The sequence below is a fragment of the Rutilus rutilus genome (assembly GCF_951802725.1).
Source record: "Rutilus rutilus genome assembly, chromosome: 18".
Lineage (NCBI taxonomy): Eukaryota > Metazoa > Chordata > Actinopteri > Cypriniformes > Leuciscidae > Rutilus > Rutilus rutilus.
In genome coordinates, this window is record NC_140231.1 from 23,749,093 (window position 1) to 23,769,447 (window position 20,355).

Genomic DNA, 20,355 nt, shown 5'->3' on the forward strand with positions numbered 1-20,355 from the left:
AATGCACCTTCAGTCAGTCCATTAGTGTGTTATGGGGGTGGGATGGTGCTCTGGCCGTGGTGTCTGACCCCCCCAACCCTCTCTGATTAATGGAGTATATGAGGGCAGAGGCAGAGTGCCCCCCACCCCCCTCCACTCATTACCTCATTAAGATGGACCAAAGGCTGCAGGTAATCTCTCTTATCATGCCTCAGTGACAGGGTCTGTACCCTACACACACACACATCCTGCAGGGCATGCGATTCAAATATTTTTATAAACACACTGCTTTCATACAACTTGCTCTACATTTCATATTCACTGATATAGATAACATACACACTACCGCTCAAACATCTGCGTATAGTAAGATTTTTTGGTTACATTTTATTTTCCCGCGTCCTTGTTACACGTAGTTACTGTATAACTACAAATTATGCATAATTACACGCAACTGACCCTAAACCAAACCCCAATCCTAACTCTTAACTTTAACTCTATAGTAAGTGCATGTGGTTAATTATTATTGCACAGTACTGAAATGCATAATTACACTGTAACACGGACACCTTAAAATAAAGTGTTGAAATTAATACTATAAATACTGTTGTTTTGAACTTTCTATTCATCAAAGAATCCTAAAAAATTGTTTCATGGTTTCCAGAAAAATATTAAGCAGCACAACTTTTTTCAACACTAAAAAAAAAAAAAAAAAAAAAAAAGTTTCTTTAGCACCAAATAATCATAGAGTGGTTTCTGAAGGATCATGTGACTGTCTCAATTATGCTTAGTTTTACTCTAATGGACTCTTAGTTTGTTTATCTTCAGTCACATGTCTCCTTTGTTCTCAGTTTCCCGCCACTTATTTGTCTCCTAGGTTACTTATTTGTTACTATGGATACTGTTATTCCAATCATCTTTGTTTTCACTTAGTATATATATGCCTGTATTTTAGTTCTCATCTGTCGGTTCTCATTAATGATAAGTTCAGTTTGGTGTAGTTATCTTTCTGTCAATAAAGTCTGTTAACTTTTATCTTCATCTTCGCATCATGCCTACACCATGTTTAGCCAAAGTGTGACAGTGACATGATGCTGGAAATTCAGCTTTTGCCATCACAGGTATAAATTATATTTTAAAATATATTAGAATAGAAAACTGTTATAATAATATAATAATAATAATAAAAAGCTGTAATAATATTTCATAATATAATATAATGTAATAATATAACATAATATAATATAACACCTGTCTGACTTCACACTGAAACTTTTGCAGTACAGTCAACTTGAATATTTAAGTAATTTCAACTAAAATTAGATTAAACTGACTTTAAAAAAGGAGTTGAATCTTGTATAATTTATAAAAATAAAAATAAACTTATTTTGATGAGTTAAAGCAGGGTTTCTCAAACTCGGTCCTGGAGGGCCACTGTCCTGCACAGTTTAGCTCCAACCCTGATCAAACACTAGCCTGACTACGTCAGACTTCTTACTTCCGCTCAATTTCATTTCGCTTCTGTACTCAGTCTGAGACAGCGTAATAGCTTTCCGTTTTCCTCCGGCCTGAAAACAGCCGGCCAATCAACGAACAGAGGGCGGGCTGAGAGCCGTGACGTAGACGCTGATTGTACCGTGGATGCGTAGATTTACTTCACATAATCTGCAAAAGTCGTTCACAGCCATGTTCACTCCGGTATTTCGCTCGATGGTTTTGTTTTCGCATCATACATGTGTTTACAGTGGAAGTTAGATGCGGCTGAGCATGCGCATAACACACGCCATAACCAAACGTTATGTGATTGGCTTACGGGAACCAATGATTTTAAACTTCAGACAAGCGCCCCCAGCGAGAAAGAAAACGCTTTTCAATTATGTCATGCCAGACTCTGTCTACGAAGCAAAGCGAAGTAGCAGAGTTTGGTATTACCAGGCTAATCAAACACACCTGAGCAAGCTAATCAATGTCTTCAGGATCACTAGAAACTCACAGCTAGGTCAGGGTTGGAGCTAAAGTGTGTTTGAGAAACCCTGAGTTAAAGCAATGTAAAACCATGTTGTCATAACTTACTGATCATAAAACTGTTTTACAGTGTTGGGCATTCTGCTAAACTTCTCCTTATGTGTTGCGCTAATTGATGTGGATTTTGTATGACATGAAAGTGACTAAATGATAACAGAACTTTCATATTTGGTGAACTATTTTTGTAAAATAGGGGTATTTTACACCAAAGTGTGTTGCATTGTAACCCTGGCCTACAATAACTTCTATATGGTACCACAGTAAAGTTTTTGCATACTTGATGCTTACTTTGCAAAGTCATTAAATTAATCATTATTGATGTACAGAGTTATGAACTTGTACATTACATTTTAAATTTAAGATGGTAACATTTAGGTGAACTCTGAACTAGCTTATGTTTAAAACAACGTAAAATTGTATTTTAGTTGAATGCATATTTTAATCAAACAATAGGTGAACAATAGGCGTTAAGACATTTGAGTTGGTATTTAAAAATGATTCTTGTTTTTCTCATTTTAATCCATCAGCCATGGCCATAGCGGTAACAGACAGTCCAGTGGTGCTTCTAACCAGCTGGTTTCCACCAAACTCAAACTGTTTGGTGGCTGTTAATAAGTTCCTTGGTGTTTTAGTGGGTGTGTGAGAGTGTGGAAAGTGTGAATGTCTGTGTGTATTTATACTCATCAGGATAGGGGTCTCGCATTGGTGCTGAGGGTAGTTTGGGTGTTAATGGAGAGAGCTTTGATTAGAACAGATAAGTGAGATGGACAGGGCTGTCGATAAAAGGCCCTGTGAGAATGTGTGTGTGTGTGTGTGTGTGTGTACTTACTCCACTCAGACAGATCAGCTCCTCAGAGAAGTCTTGCACCGTAGATACAGAGTCCTTCCTTTTCCTCATCTGCATTCATGTGTTTTTCAATGTGAGAATTAACACGCATGTGCATGCCTGTAAGTAGCGGCCCCCCTTCGCCACCCCACCCTGTGGTGTCCGGCTGTGTGACGGCTCCCCTGACAGGCAGCGGTAATGCCCTCTCTGATCTCTGTGAAATTGCCGGGCTGCTTTCAGCAGCTGAGGACTCGCTAGAGACAAACCGCCTTTTAATTCCCAGCGCCAGAGGTGAGAGCGAGAGAGGCCCCTGGGACAGCTACCAATCAGCCATCCATCCCACTGACCGACCCCCACAACCGCAGCCCCCTCCAGGCCTACCCCAGCCTGCTGCCTCAGCCCTGGGGAGTCATGTACCCCTTTGGTGGATAGATACGGGAGGCGGAGGGATGGGAGGGGGGGGGTCGCAAATCGGAATGTTTGAGATGCCTGTTCACCTCTTCTCCCTTCTCCTACCTTTCAAGACTAATGGCACTGTGGGCAGAGAGTGTGTCTGTCTGTCTGCCTGCCTGTCCGTGTGTGCGGTGGACTTGGTGGATTGTAGTGCGGGGTAGAAAACATGCTGAGACGGCTTGGCCCCTCCAGGCTAGTTCTGGCAGTGAGAATGAAGGTCTGTGCAGGCGAAGTGGAGGTGTGCCACTCACTGCAATGTCTCCAGGGTGACATGTTTTGAGTGGAGCTCATTTCAAAGTGTGTATGTTCGTGTCTCTCATGTTCCTCTGACTATTTACACTGTCCCTTTTCGCTCTGTGCATCTTTTGCTTTGGCGTAAGAGTACTAACATTTAAATTAATCCTTTGACACAATGCACTTATTGTTTACATGTTTATACATTGTACTTAGGCTATATTTAAAAAATACCTGCATGTAATTAGCTTTAATTAATTTACGCAATTTTCTATAATTACACCGTTGACTCTTCCCTTACCCCTTAACCCAACCTTAAACCTACCCATACTACCAGACCTGTCCCTACCTGTGTCCCACCTCAATTAGCAGTGTTTTGCAATACAACATAAACTAATTTTATGTAAGTACATAGTAGTTAAAGACACCTGATATAAAGTGTGTGTATGACCACACCATTTTTTTTTCTTAATGTGAAAAATATTTAAATCCTCTAAAGAACCTTTTTCCAAATAACTTTTTGTGGAACGCAAATGTTCCATGGATGTTGAAGGTTCTTCATGGAACCATCCATGCCAATAAAGAGTGACCTATAGTATTTCTAAAATACACTCTGTGTGTGTTTGTTTATGTGGATGTTTTCTCCCTCTCTTTCTCTTTCTGTGTGTGTTTGTGTATTGTTTTCATTCATGCTAACAGTCTGTGTGTATATGTGGAAATGTCCACTAAATAAAGCGTGCGCAAAGTAGGCCCTCTAAACACTTCTGTCTGTAAATTACATAAAGAACACTGAGCCGTTTTATCTACTATGCATGTATTCATGTCTTGTTTATGCAAAACTCGAGAGATCACACTTGTATGATATCTTTGATAGACACCCAAAGCCTTTGAGACCGATAATAAGGACATTTGCCTTTAAATGAATCACAACAATGCTCTGTTTTATCTGCTTTCAGTTGGAGTTTTGGACATAAGTAAGTGTAATGCATTCAATATTTCACTTATACTTTTAATGTCCATAATAATCATTCTTATAATAATGAAAATTGCTTTTTGTGTTGAGAGTTTTCTGACTTGATGATTGTAAAGTTGAACATGATTAAGAAAGAGAGTGAGAAGTAAATATAAGAATCACTGTCCAATCAGTGAATAATCCATAATAACTATTTCTCCTCAATTCACCAATTAAACGGCTGGTGTTGAATGATTAAGGTGTTAGTGTCTCTTAAAGAGGACATTTTGGACTTGTTTAGGTGAGTAGGTAATAATAAGTAATAGTGTTATAGGCTACTTATGTTCATATAATGCCATAATAATAATCAAATATAAATCGAATATATTTTCTACAAGCAATATGCGTCAACCGGAAGTAAAAACAAAACAAAAGGTGGGGTAAGTCATAGTAAAATACAAATATCGCAAATGATAATAAAACTTAAGAATTTTGTTGTCTGTGCTAGTGGCGCATACAATAGCTAAACATTTCGCGAGACGAACAGGTTGCGCTCTGAAAATTACATTTAGGCCTAGCCTACTTAAAAAATAAATAAATAAGTAGACATCTAAAAATCCTTTTAAACTGTCGAAATTCTTTTATAATATCCAACCCTCCTGAAAGTCATTGTATAATTCACACACTGACTGGATGCATTAGTCACTGAGAGAATAAATCCCTCCCGCTGTTTTCAGCACCCTGGACAGTTCCTCAGTCTGCACAGGTGGCTCGACTACCGTTTGTGTGTATAGCAGAACCTCAGAGACTTCCCTTTCTCTAGTGCTTCATAGCACTGTGGCCTATTGATTAGACGTAGAAGAATGGACTCTCAATAACCCGTTTCCATTCCCAAATGTTAGCTTTCCCATGCATCAAATGATAACGCGTTGGATGCAGTATAAAACAAGGTAATATGAGAGTGGGAAGGTTCTGAGTCACTTAAAATCAGATTTTAATCAAGTGCTGCGTTTCTATACTTCCACATTCACATAGTTTTGGCTGCGTATGTGCGCACGCACAAGCTGTGGGCTGATTCGCTATTTAACCAAAAAGACTCGACAAGGTTAGGCCAGCCTGTTAATGGCTCTTCTGTCAGGGCGATTGTAAACAGATGGCACCTTTAATTTTAGTATTTAGCTATTTAAAAATATGCAAATGACTGGAAGTAGCCCAGGCGTGTATTTCACTCATATTTGCTTATTCGCGAAGGGTAACGTCAGGGGGAAAACTGAGGATTTCTTAAATGGGAAGTCAACAAAACAATACTTAGTGAGAAAATAAATAGCGTGCATCGCGAAGGGATTAGAAATGTAAACGAAGCCAAACTAGCTGCCGTTGTTGCCTGCCAAGAACAGCGGGGGTCCCGAAACTCGCCCTTGGCTCTCCTTTTCTACAGCATGCAGCCCACCGGCATCCCCTGACTCCAAATATTACCAAACGCTATTTAGTCACTGCTTAATCCCTGCATGTTGTAAAGGGATTATTAATTTTAGGGGATGATCGGATAGATAGATAGATAGATAGATAGATAGATAGATAGATAGATAGATAGATAGATAGATAGATAGATAGATAGATAGATAGATAGATAGATAGATAGATAGATAGATAGATAGATAGATAAAATATAGTAGTAGTAGTAGTAGTAGTAGTAGTATGTTTTATTGTTTTAAATAGTCCGACTCCCAGGCATAAATTCTATTTGGGCAGAGCTCTGGTTAGGGTGTTTGCGTTTGCTTTCTAATCCGATACACTAACACAACTGTAAACTATGTGCTATTGTTTACATGGAGAGAGGGAAGCAGGTAGACAGACCACGGGTGGCCTGATCCGGATTTATTCCAGTGATCACACATGCCGGTGGCTTTCACGCACCGTGAAAACACAGCACTCTGACAAAATGCTGCAAAATATGTAATGCTAATGCATAGGGAAATGTGGTTTTAAAAAATACCATTGGCTAACAATAACATTTATTTTTAAATACATTTCCTTTTAATAGATAAATTCTAATATATAATGTCTTAGGAAATCCATGTGAACATACGCACGAGAATACACGACCTGTAAAGAATTTTTTAAATAACAATAAAAGGTTTAAATTTGAACAATAGTCATTTCCACTAAATGCTGAAAAGCTGCTAAAAGATTGTAAATGCAGTCTCTAATTCACCCGAATAAACTATAGAGTGTAATGTTTGCATGTCCACAGCTAACAAAATGATTACCTGGGTAAATATTTAAAATCCCTTCGATTTGTGGCTACTTTGTCAAACTGCTGGGCGATCCGGTACTCTCTATTGATGCGAGCCAGTATCTTAATCCAGTGCATTTCCCTGTAAATAGCTTTATGCATGATAAAAGAACGGGATCCCCCACCGCGCGCACAGATCACTCCTTCAGAATTAAGACGCAGTGATGGCTATTTGGATTTTCTACACTTCTTTTCTTTACGCATCATGCAAAAGACGTGAAAACTTAGGCTAAATAGTGTCTATAAATGTCTACATATTTATCGACGTTTTTAACCATTTATTTATTACCTTCTGGTAGCCACTGGCACTAGATTTTCACTCTCAAATCCTGCATTAATTACACAGGAGAAAAAAATAGAGCAATGGAGTCATTATAAAAAATAATCTCAAAAGTCTATAAAGAAATCGAAGAGCGTCTTCCAGTCCGAATGCTGTCCAGGATCCAGGACTAGTGAGGCCAGGACGCAAGGCTTCATACTAAATACACGTGCACTTTTTTCTGATTTTAGCGATCCAGTCCAAGTTGCAAATTCGGTAGAAAAAGAAAAAAAGCAAGCACGTCGATGAAATAATTAGTACCTTTACTACCATCAGCCTTTCTAGACGTTTTACCAAACCCAAGGTAGACCTTCGGAAGCAATCTGAGAGTGCCAATATTTAAACCCGTTGCCATGGCAACTTGTCTGTGATTGGTCACCGCGGCGTAAGTGCAAGAAAAAACGTCATCAAATCTGAATACGGATGCGAGAAGCTCCCGCGAACTGGAACAGAGTGATGTAAAAAAGTGTCGGTGAGGTGAGTGGACACAAGCAGGTGGATCAAGAGCCCAAAAACAAACAACAAAAAATCAAGAGGAAAACTTGGAGAAGCCTTTTTGTTTACAAACTCTCTACAACGAATATATTTTTTTGATTCAGTGGATTTCTGGATGCCGACAGGTATAATGCATAACATTCACGTCCGGAGTGTTTACCTCTAGGCGTGGTGGAGACTCATTCTCAAGACGGAACATTTGCTCTGCTGTTGCCTCCCTCTCCAAGAAGCCAAGACGTTGCTCCGCACCGATTCGTGTGGCCCCAATCCGAGGCGCGGTGCCCGTTTGGGAAGATCGGCTCTCGGTCCCCTCCAGGGCGGAATGATGGTGCACTGCGCGGGCTGCGAGAGGCCCATCCTGGATCGGTTCCTCTTAAACGTTCTCGACCGTGCATGGCACGCGAAGTGTGTCCAGTGCTGCGAATGTAACTGCAACCTGACCGAAAAATGTTTCTCAAGGGACGGAAAGCTCTATTGCAAAATTGACTTTTTCAGGTAAGATCTGCAGCTGCTTGTATTTGGGCTGCCTCACCTCGTCAAACTTCTGGACTAATCCTCATTTGAAGAGTGTGTCATGTAGGATTTACCTACCCTTGTTTTCCTCTTATGTGGATGAGTCTCCATTTGTGGATTAACCTGCCTAAAATGTGTAACGTACTGTTAAACCTTTGATCCTCCGTCGTTCGTTAATAGCTTTTGATTGATTACTCATTCATTGCGTATTGTATCCGCACGCTTACGGTGTCAGAATTCCTCTTGAAACCTTTGTGCACATGATTGTGGGGAAAAAAGAAAACCTGTTCGGGAAATAACTGTTTATTGTAGCCTACTCTAAAATATGTCATTGTTTTACGCATTATTATTATTGTGCATTTAATGGACCATTCATTTGAATACTCATATAAAACAAAAGGTTTTGTTTACATTTACAAATATGTATTTTCGAAATTGTAGAAAAAAAGTATACATAGGTGATTCAGTCATTTAAATTCAAATACCCTCCAAATTGTAGTAAAAATAGCCAAGATCATTTAAATATTTTGTTAATAATTAAGTCAGTTCTAGCCTAATTAATATTAAAGTAGTAGCCTACGTTAATATATCATTAACCTCGTTGAAATAATATAAACAGCAGTCAAGTTAAATCACCGAACACGAAGTACGTTTAAATCGTGTAATAAAATGATGTACTAAATTCCTAAAAGATAAAAGCCCCCAAACAACATTCAAAACACCTGTGTTGCGTATACCTGTAATTATTTTGTTGTATTCTCAGAACACAATTTGTTTGTTTACAACGCTTGTTTATTTTTATTAGTCATTAATATCGCTAAATGAGTTCTGTCAGGTTTTCTTCTAGTTTACATTTCCCTGAGCTATTTAACGTCATCCAGTGTTTAAGCTTTCATATGTGCCATTGTTATCCCAAACGGCCTTGCCAATATCACGTTCTATGGGGCCCATCGAGCTCGGCGATTGAATGTGGAGCCATTAGTGGGGCGAAACAGTAATCACCCGTAATGCGTCCATTTGTTGTGTAAGTAGTGTTATGGCCTTTCACTGGGAGAGATGCATTTGAAAAGGGCGAGAGCGACTCGATACCATAACAAATGGAAGAAGATTTAGTGCATTAGTGTTAAAATAAACCCGAGGGGAGAAACAGAAAGGGAGTAGTGCGCTTGACGTGTCTCAACCACGACCGGCCTGTATACCTGGTCTTTCCCGTCTCGTTGTCATTGAAATATAAATTGAACAAACTGCACGTTCTCTAGGCTATATTATTTCTGCCTATTTTTTCCATGAAAACAGAGTAGGCGCAGATTAACAAATCAGCAATTATAGCCTATAATTGGCGGATTATCTCTCATTTCATAGGCTGAATGGATAAATAAAAGAAAATCAGGATGTAAATTCGAAGATGTGTAAACAAACACTCTGTTGTCCCTTTTTCACGCTAAGGAAATAATATTATGTAGGTGAGCTGACTTGTGCTTTTGTGTTTTAACACCTAAAATGTGGCTTTGTTGTTTTGCCTAATCCCACAATATCACTTCATTTATACTGCCAAATTCCTTTAGAAATATTCAGAGTTGATGGCATGGTTTATTAAAATGCTAACTAGAAAATATAGATAATTCTATCCATGTATCAGTGACTTGAAATTACTGTTTAAGTATACAGAATGATAATATTTATAATATTATGTTCAAATTACTACGCTGACACAATGAGTGAAATTGTGCGTTATCCTTAGGCTATTGCAGTATTTTTAATTACATTTGACAGAATTCACAATTTACTCACACATAACATAGGCCCTACGCACAATATAGCGCATAATAATGCACATGCTACACATTATACATGATGTACAATTATACTTAAACAGTTACTTAATCGTCAAATAAGTTGCAGTCAGGTCATTAAATAGTTCCCGGGGGAGTATCTGTAAAATAAACAATTATTGACTCATTATGTAGCTACTGGAATGCAATGTCATCATTGTCCATTACATAACCTTTTGTGTTGTTCGTTAGGTTAAACATACCATAACTCTTTTCTTATCAAATGTATGTCTCCTTACAGGCGTTTTGGTACGAAATGTGCGGGCTGCTCGCAGGGCATTTCGCCCAGCGACCTCGTGCGAAGAGCGCGCAGCAAGGTGTTCCATCTGAACTGTTTCACGTGCATGGTGTGCAACAAACAGCTGTCCACGGGCGAGGAGCTCTACGTCATCGACGAAAACAAGTTTGTGTGTAAAGAGGACTACCTGAGCGCGAGCGCCATCAAAGAGGTCAATTTAAACTCAGGTGAGAGAGACGAATAGAGCTGTACAAGTGAAAGACATGTAGGCTGTGAGTGTGTGTGTGAGAGAGAGCGAGAGAGAGAGAGAGAGAGAGAGAGAGAGAGAGAGAGAGAGAGAGAGAGAGATATTGACTCAGTTGTATGAATTATGGATCAATGACGTGACGCTCTTTTTTTTTAATCCGGAGTTATTCAATATTACATTAAAATGGCAATTCATATAAAATGACTTGATTAATATTAACGGTTTCATTTTCAATTAATTTAGATATTTTTTGTTGGGCTTAAAGTAAAAAAAAAAATGCTTTGGTGGTGTAAGAGAAAATTATCTGGAAGAAAAGTTTGGTTTAAGTCATTTGTAATTGTTCTATTATTATTACTATCATTATTATTATTAATTTATTTAAAAAATATATGTTATGCAGTTTCTTTAAAAAGATGATTCATAGGCTATCAATGTCATGGAGGAAGCCATTTTGTTGTCATGTGATATGAAATCTATAAAACTGAGAGGACACCTTTAGACCCTAATTACTGTCAAGGTTATTACAAATAGCCTATTATAAATTTCAAGTTAAGCTTTTCATTAAAAAGTTCAAAATTAATCTGGAAAAAAAATCATACAAATGAAAATAGCGAAAAATAACGAATACGTGTTCAAGAATGATATAGAAATATTTACTTGATGGTTAAACCACATGACATTATTCATTAAATCAAATATTTTTGTTCAAAATTGTAGCCTATACTTTTTTTTTTTTTTTTTAAACCAGCACTAATAAGAAGATTACATTTGTAAAAACTTTGCACATGCTTTAAACTCGATTTTAAAATTTCATAAGGCGAAGCTGTTCAGGGAAGCGCATTCGTCTGCCATTAAATGAAGCAATACAAATTTTCTTTTTTATTAACATTTTCATTTGTGTTTGTTTGTCGTCTAGTTAGGTAAGATGTTCTAACGTGCTCTCTGTATCTTTCTATTGTTTCAAAGATGTAAATGCACATTAACAGAGCCCGCGTGCTGAATTCAAATGTAAAAATCTATTGAAAGAAAACGAGCAGCCCAATTCAGAGGTGTGTGAGTTGACTATTTACGCGCGTCCCCGTGACTGTGATGCTCACGAGTGTTCAGAATCACGGACAGGCTGTTTGTTTCCCAACACACAGATGACATTATTATCGCCTCCACTTGTGGGTCAGTGCTAGTCCAATTAATTTAACAGCGACTGAGTGCTTCGTCCAGTCGATTTAAAAGGGACGTAGCCTACAACACTCAGATTCATTAATGCAGAAAATGGTCTTTTGAAATTGGTGGCGTGCTGCTATTTTTACACCAATCCTTATTTTGAATGACTTGATGCATACTTGGAAGACAAGAATATATCCACCCAAGGCCACTACAAGGATAAATCTTACCGGTTATTAGATTGCGAGTAGGCCTACAGTGTTATATTTTTGTAAAAATATTATTTTCTTTTTGGAATAACTCGTTTTAGAATTTTTTAAATAAAAGGTAAATAAAAGTACATCGAACCGGGCTAGTTAAAATGATTTCATGATAAGCTAGTCTATGTCCGTGAATATGATTCAGCCAATCATTTTTTTCATTGCAAGCTGAGGACTCTTTTGGTTTGGTGTTGTCCACCTATGGAGAAGTGTCCATAACTCATTCTCCTCAGTCCATGCGCGTTCTTGTCAGATAAACGTCTGTAGTCGTATATCCCCGCTCCTCAGACAATGACAAGCTGTTATCAAGCACAGCAGCCTGTCCCAAGAGACAACCAGACTTAATTCCTCCGATATTTTGCAGAAGTGATCTCTGCTTGTTTTCTCCTTTGTTTCATGTGTGTGTGTGTGTGTGTGTGTGTGTGTGTGTGTGTGTGTGTGTGTGTGTGTTTAAAAAAAAAATAGCCTATTATGGTCTTGCTTGAAGCCCTCATTCAGTTTTAACGTAACATTTAATCAAACATTTATTTAGTAGCCTAATAATATAGGCCTTTTATACACAAACATTCATTATAGACTAACAACTTTATTCCTAGTCAAATTAAGGCAATTTTGTGTAATCTTTGTGCCCAGAAAAAGTATAAGAAAGTAGCCTACAACCCCGCATGTCTGGTCAGCCATGATATTTGTAGTTTTTATTTATTTATTTATTTATTTTAGTTGAAATGTGTCAAATTGATGTTAGCCTATATATCAAATATCAGATTATGCAATTGTATTAGGCAATTAAACATTAATATTAGGCTACCATTAATGGGTGAACGATGTAACATTGTAGGCTACTTTTTTATATTGTTACTTACAACTGTTATTTCAAGAGGATGGTGATCATCCGGGGGGAAAATTGTAATGAGTCTAATATGTCCCTCATTGGTCCTTTAACATGCTTAAGTGTCATCGTGTACGGACCGGAGTTTATCGCCTGATCTTCCGGATCCGATCCAGGACGACACGAAGGAGACGGACAATTCCACATCCTCAGATAAGGACACTAACAACAACGAGAACGAGGAGCAGAACTCGTGCACGAAGCGACGGGGCCCGCGCACCACCATCAAGGCCAAACAGCTCGAGACTCTGAAAGCCGCGTTCGTGGCCACGCCGAAGCCCACGCGACACATTCGCGAGCAGCTCGCGCAGGAGACAGGCCTCAACATGCGAGTCATACAGGTGAGAGTACACATTTATTTTATTATTTATTTAGGCCGTTCCACGATACGTACTGTATCTGAAAAGTACATTTCTCGAAGATTTTAAACATTACATCACAACCATTTATGTGTCACCTCGAGCTAAATGAAAATAATATGTGGTAGGAAGGATGTGGCAGTTCTCAATCCCTTTCCACACACCCCACCGGGATAGAGAACCACTGGGATATGGCTATGATTTAAAAGGGGGGGGGGGAAAGTTAGAGTTTATTTATTAGGCTACTGACCTAGAACTCAAGGTCATGAAACTACAAGGACATTTATACAAAGACATTTTAATGCTGATATTTCTATAAAGTTTTCAAAAATTAGTTGTATACTGTTCAAAGTCATGTTTTGACAAGGTCACATCACACTGACAAACCATATAAAATATGTGATAAAGTGAAAAAAGAGGGCACTTTTAACTTCTGGAAGTGCAGGATGATGATTGAATGTTTATTTGAGAGAATTGTATACCTATTAATAATATAACAGGTTATGTATAAGTTAATATTTAATTAACATACTACTAAGATATTATGCTTCTATATGCAAATACTTTGTCACATTTTCATGTATATATATAAAATATGACAAAAATCCAAATATAGGCTGGCATTTTCACAGTTGTAAAGCAGTTAAAGTTGAATTTGATTCATATCAGGTAGTAGGCTATAGGCACTGATCAAAAACACAAGATAACATCAGCTACATGATAGGCTTGTCAGTTCCTGCTGAGCAAATATGACTGTGAAAGACAAGCTGTTCTAACAGCAATTACAGCCAACTGTTCTCACTAAATTTAAGAACTTTTAAAAATAAATTTCTCAAGCTATTTATGAGGTGAAGAGAGGTGTTGTTGTTAAACACAAACACAGCCATGCTTTAAAGTCCAGGTAAAGATCAACACCATTAGTGAGAGCGAGTGTTTTCCGTAATTTTTCAGAGAAAAATGCCAAAAGTGTTTGTCCTGAAACATATTTAGATGTCAATTACAATTTAGGAGCTTTGTGGAAAGGATGCCGTAATGATTATAAATGTAAAGAAAATACAGAACATGGATTTATTAACAATAAGGATAAGAGCACATTGCCAGGTCCATATAAAAATGCACCTTTGTTTGATTACCGGTTATAGGGAAGGGAACTTGATTCTTGATGTCTGACGAGTAAAGTTATCCACTCAAGCGCACACCTCATCTTCATGTGTCGCTGTCATCAAGAAATCACAACCCTCTCTGAATCCCAGCAAGGCTCAGTGCTTTGTTTCTGAGCCAAAATGGAGACGGCCTTTGCCACACGTCCCCGTTCATTTGTTATGTGTTAAATGTGGATTGCGCTCTGCGCAGGGAGCCCTCCGGAGCCATGCCGGTTCAGCAGCGTGTGTGTGTGTAATCCCTAAGCAACGCTCACTCAGGAGGAGGCAAAACATTTCCATAAAAATGTACCAAACAGTTAGCCGATTGTTCTCCATAAGCAGGTGTTGCCTTTGCTGTGCATGGAGAGGAATGCTTAAGTGGTTTTAGGTAGAGAACATGTTTTTGTCTCTCTAACACACACTCGATATATTCTCTCTCTCTCTTTTTCTCTTTCGTACATGGCAGGATTGTGCCTCCAGAGCAGACTAACTGTTGTTAGCATATATTATGCAGTGGCAATGCAGATTCAGACATGAATGTGTTACATTGAACCATCATGCATAACAATGTCACCTTATGTCAGACATTTTCATATTCTCTACTCTTTGTTCCTGCGCAAGCAGTTTATATGACAACAGTGTGAAAAACGGCCCTTGTGGTGTTTGTTGAAGCATATGGTTGTGATTCTTTTGACTAAAAGGTTATGTTTGAGTTCCATCGGCACAGTGGTGCATCAGATTGCCTCGTTCCTGCTAAAAGATTGAAACAATGTTCGACAGTGATGAGTCTGATATTGCATCTGTCACACACTTTTATATCAGGTCTATTTGTAATGAGCTGGCGGCGCCGTGATCAAACGATACTTGTCAGCACCGCAGTGTCTCAGAAACGATGTGCGTGCGTGCACAACGACGAGGGACTGGTGAAATCATCACAGCATATTAATTTCCACAGGAATATAAATCTCAGGAATCTATTGCATTGCAGTTCAGTAGCATTTTAGGTCTTGACAAGACGCATTTAACAGGTTGGGCCGGATCAGTTATGATGTGTTGGTTCTGTCATTATTAGGTTGAGCTGTCTGATTAACATATTTGTCCGTGTGTGCAATATAGCCAGTTCAGCCAATATCTTTAGAACAGTGTTTCAATGGAAAATAACCTGGTGTAGAGAGGCTCAAATTTCTCCATCCATCCTCTTGGTATTCAGTTAATTTGGTCATATTATTATTTATAGAATGACATGTCAAAGCTTATATAACACTGTGACAATATTTCGGATTAACATTGACCAGTAACGTATGCTGTGTTAAATTCCCTCATTAAGTTGTTTAAGTGTTTCGAATACCATTAAATCAACAGAGGAGTGTTGATAGTACATAACTAAGACTAGGCTGTTTTCTTTTAGCCTCTACCATCTTATATAATAAGCAATATAGCTAAAAGCAATGGCTAAAAAAATGCAACTGTTAAAGGTATAGGCTAGTTCACCCAAAACTGAAAAATCTGTATGATATTCTGCAGATGACAAAAGATGATATTCTAAAAAAAAATTGACTTTATAATGTAAGTCAAGTTGTTTGGACCCCATCGACTTTCATTGTATGGACTAATCTGTTCTTCAGAATATCTTCCTTTATGTCCCACAGAAGAAAGAATGTCCCTTTAACCAACATAAGACAAGTCATGATGAAAGAAACATCTAGTTTAGTTGTTGTGCACGGTATAATTACTCACAATACTCCCGTAAACAATCAAGTAACCTGGACAAGTGTGGAATTTTTTTCCCCGTTTCTGTTAACCATTTTCTAAATGGAAAATCATAGGAATGTGCAATGTATAAATATGTAAGGAAGATCACGTACCTCTGTGAGGTAATCACACATTTCTAATTGTGGTTTTGCCTCGTAGGTGTGGTTTCAAAATCGGCGGTCTAAAGAACGTAGGATGAAGCAGCTCAGCGCGCTCGGTGCTCGACGGCACGCTTTCTTCAGGGGACCTCGCAGAATGAGGCCGCTTGGAGGAAGACTAGAGGACCCTGAAATAATGGGCCCTGGAGGATACAGTTACTACGGAGGTACATAAAGAATGTTCTGTCAAAACACATTTACACACAATGTCTTGTTCTGTTCCTCACACACATTCGCTGTAACTTCAGGGTTTTTCTCTTACTTTGAAAGCACAAAGACTCTAACATGCAGTTTCTCTAGCGGTGCTAAGATGCTTCAGTATCACCCATCGTTCCTCAGAGCTTTAACGCAGAATCCAAAAGCCATGTTTATGTTGTCTCTTAAACATCAGAGCAAAATATCAAAAAATGAGAACTATAACACAGGGTTGCACTGGTGTTCATTGGGGAATTGTGCAGTGGGTCCCAGTCACGAACGAATACAGAGAAATCTGATTGAAAGGATCCTGAAAACCACGCGTGTTACCTGTTGCGCGACATTCCAGCTTGGTCTTTTTGATCGGATTTGCACATGCACACTCACACACCTGGTATCTGTCATACTAACAGGTATTTGGCAAAGATGCATGCTGTGTTTTCGTTTCTGTAATGGGTAAACAAAGCAATACAATCAGAATAAGGTCACCAACCATTCTAGAATTTATTGTAAAAATCGCACATTTCAAATTCCTCAAAAAAGCATACATTTCCAGAGCAAAAGCTTTCCGAACATGGGAACAGATAGATGTACTGATCTCTGGAGGTCTGGCATTGATGATTCGACGATCTATCACTCAGTGAACAAGTGGCGTTTCTTTATAATAAAATGTCTTTTGATGATTGATTAGCACATTAAAGTATCACAACTGCAGGAAAAAAATAATGGAATTGGGGAGGAATGTTAATGACTTTGTGTAGCACTAATTATATAGGCCAATCGCAATGGTATGCCGGAGCGAGAGGATGGATATGTGAGGAAAAATAAAGAAACATGCCTCCTATGATTTCCATGTTTATTTACATCCTCTTTCCTCTCGTTTCATTAGAGTATTTTCATTCATTAAAGCACTGTCTGTTACGTGCTCGTAATGAGTCTTTTGGTCATAGCCAAACTATTCTGACACATCCTCTCAGAAAATGTGAAAAACAGATGAAATTGGGCATAAAAAAAAAAAAAAAAAGACTTCTTGTGAATTAATTAAATGTCAAGTCATACTCATCAACTCTAAATCTTTTTCTTTTTTTAATATATCAGAAGCAGTAACTGAATGGACTCTTTTTCTCCACAGAATACCAAGCTGATTACTACGGCCCAGTGGTCAACTACGATTTCTTCCCTCACGGACCCCCTTCCTCACAAGCTCAGTCTCCAGCCGAGTCCCCTTACCTCCTAGGCTCGGGTTCAGGACCCCTTGAGGGCGGCCCGGTCTCTGCGCACCACCCCTCAGACGACCAAAGGTTCACGGACATGATCTCTCACGCAGACACCCCCAGTCCCGAGCCAGGCATGACCGGACCTCTTCATCCCAATCCACAGGGGGAGGGTGGCTTTGCAGGGAGTCCACCCTTCCCCCTGGCCAACAACACCAGTTACAATGGCCCCATGTCCCATCCTGGTCAAGAGATGGGGGAGAACACTGTTTGGTAGAACAGAGAGGTGGTCTGAGATAAGACTCTGAACTATGGACACAGAGCGGATTCCACTCAAACCGGTCTACCCAGAATGATCACCTTAGTGCTATAGGTTCCTGAGGGAGGGCTTATTGGCTGGTCATCGACCAGAGCAAACCAATATTTGGACCATAAACCTGAGAGGCGGAAAGACATCAAGCACAAATGAGCACCCTCTCGCAGTTTAGTTTCTACTGTCAAAGGATGTGTATTATCAGTGGTCATCTTGACCAATCACATTGGTTTGATTCCGTTGTTATGGTTTCCTGAGTTCTATTTTATGATAATAGCTCAGATGTTCGTCCAAGGGGTTTTCTACTGCTTTAACTCACTGATTAGCAAACGTTGTCGAACTGCATTTGATGGTCAGAAGTGAGCTAGTACTTAAAGGTAAATCCATTTTCATCCTTCATTGGCTTTAGTTTCTTCCTTTTCTGAGATTCTGAGGCTCAATTTGTTGAAATGTTTTCTTTTCTGTCTTAAAACTGGTCCATTTGTAACATATTTGGTTCATTCATTAACCGATGAATTGGTTCATTAAACATTTTGATGAACACTCAGTATACCTGTGTTCTGATGAATCTATGGCCGTCAAAACACGCTTTGCACTAATCGCATATCTGATTTTGATATGTAATTGGACTTCAGGTTCACTGAATTAAATATTACAACACATGCTATTTTCTAGTTGATACAAAACTATTACAGAACCCTAGGGTCACAATTTGCACTCAAACAATTGAACTTTTGAATGAACAAGTTGATGTTAAGACACTATAAATCTATGTTAAAGTCTAAACAGTTAAAATGACCCTCATACAGCAAAGAAGGGGGTTAACTAAACATTAGATTGATAATAAAATGTAAATGATTTAGGGTTTGAAACACCTCTTGAAGCTGGACATATGTGACCCTGGATCACAAAACCAGTCATAAGTCGCACGGGTATATTTGTGGCAATAGCCAACAATACATTGTATGGGTCAAAATTATCGATTTTTCTTTTATGCCAAAAATCATTAGGATATTAAGTAAAGATCATGTTCCAGGAAGATATTTTGTACATTTCCTACCGTAAATATATAAAACATTTATTTTTGTGAGTGAATGCAGAACAATCACGATTTTCTCAATGTTTAGATGTTTTGCACCCTCAGATTCTAGATTTTCAAATAGTTGTATCCCGGCCAAATATTGTCCTATCCTAACAAACCATACATAAATGGAAAGCCTATTCATTCAGCTTTCAGATGATAACCAATAACCATTGTGACTGGTTTTGTGGTCCAGGGTCACATATGCACTTTTGGTTGTTTCAGTAATAGTTTTTGTGACATTTCAATTCAAATTTTGAAATTAACCGACGTCCCATGACATCACCATTAGTTTTTGTGACATCACACAACAGGAAGTCACCACTACAAAAGAGGCCAAAATCAGTAACAACTATGGATATTTTGTCTTATCGCTATTTAAAAAAAAAAAAAAAACATGCACCTGCAACACATGGAGACATCTGCCTTACCCAAATCTCTCCCCATCCCCCCCCGTCTCTATTGGAGCCTGCTGTAGTCCTCTGGATAGAGGCCTTTGCCCACACAGTGATCGGTCATTGAGAAGCTCTCAAAAATGCCTGACGAGCCTGTGCGTTGTTCAACTTCATTTAACCTTCGCTTTAATACCTTCCTTTGAAGAAAAAAAAAATGTTTTAATGGAAATTATTTTCAAAAGAACATTAAAGCCATAATGAAGAATCTCCTTTAACAGCTGAGGTCTCTCTTCTCAATGGGGGGAAAACAAAAGATCGGGACAAGCAACATCTGTGACTTACCACTGCACCCTGAACAGCCTCCAGACTGAAAGCAGGCGCCATCTGATGGGCTAGTGAAGAAAAACAATTGTCTAGACAAATTGTCACCTGGAAATAGGGGGCATGGCATAATAATAATTTTGTACGAATTCAATTAACTAGTTTTGACACTAAAGAGAAATGTAGAAACATGCACTACAGTATTTAGTCTTAAAGGATTCAAGGTACTCAAGGGGAGTAGATAAAATAATTATATAATTTATAATTTAATTTCTTAAGAAAAGACTTCCCATTGCTTGTATGAAACAAAATTACACTATAGTTTGTCATACGTAGTAGGCTAATATAAATGATTTCACCATTATTTATAAACCAAATAAGTGCCTATGGTTAGGGGTAATTGAAGCTGAGCTTTTTACTTAAAAATATATATGTCTGTATAAAAAAAATTATATCCAATTTAACCTGTGCATTTATATAACCACAAAGAAAGAGTATAAAACTAATTAAATAATCTCAAAAAATCTTATTTATTCAGTAGCAGAGCATTTCAACTATGCTAACTATGCTCTCAGAGCAGCATTCAATAAACCAAACTAAAACAATCTTAGAGCCAACAAAACAAAACACCAAAAAAGTCAATAAACAAAACAAACATTTATTGTAATTTTGTATTTATAATACTATACAATTCCAAATGTGCCTG

At 38.3% G+C, this 20,355-nt stretch overlaps 1 protein-coding gene across 1 annotated transcript; it reads left to right on the top strand.

Annotated features, from left to right (window-relative positions):
* Positions 1–7,537: 7,537 nt before the first annotated feature.
* lhx5 (LIM homeobox 5) lies at positions 7,538–18,401 on the top strand. Its single transcript, XM_084388263.1, has 5 exons — positions 7,538–8,074; positions 10,166–10,389; positions 12,783–13,060; positions 16,132–16,297; positions 17,458–18,401. The coding sequence occupies exons 1-5, from the start codon at positions 7,902–7,904 to the stop codon at positions 17,814–17,816; spliced, it is 1,200 nt and encodes a 399-aa protein (XP_084244389.1). The 5' UTR covers positions 7,538–7,901; the 3' UTR covers positions 17,817–18,401.
* Positions 18,402–20,355: the final 1,954 nt, after the last annotated feature.

What these genes read in the sequence shown, in the direction of transcription:
- lhx5 (XM_084388263.1), top strand. Translation starts at nt 7,902, where the DNA reads ATGATGGTGCACTGCGCGGGCTGCGAGAGGCCCATCCTGGATCGGTTC. An exon ending in TCAACATGCGAGTCATACAG is followed by an intron (nt 13,061 to 16,131) that starts GTGAGAGTACAC and finishes TTTGCCTCGTAG; the next exon opens with GTGTGGTTTCAAAATCGGCG. An exon ending in AGGATACAGTTACTACGGAG is followed by an intron (nt 16,298 to 17,457) that starts GTACATAAAGAA and finishes TTTTCTCCACAG; the next exon opens with AATACCAAGCTGATTACTAC.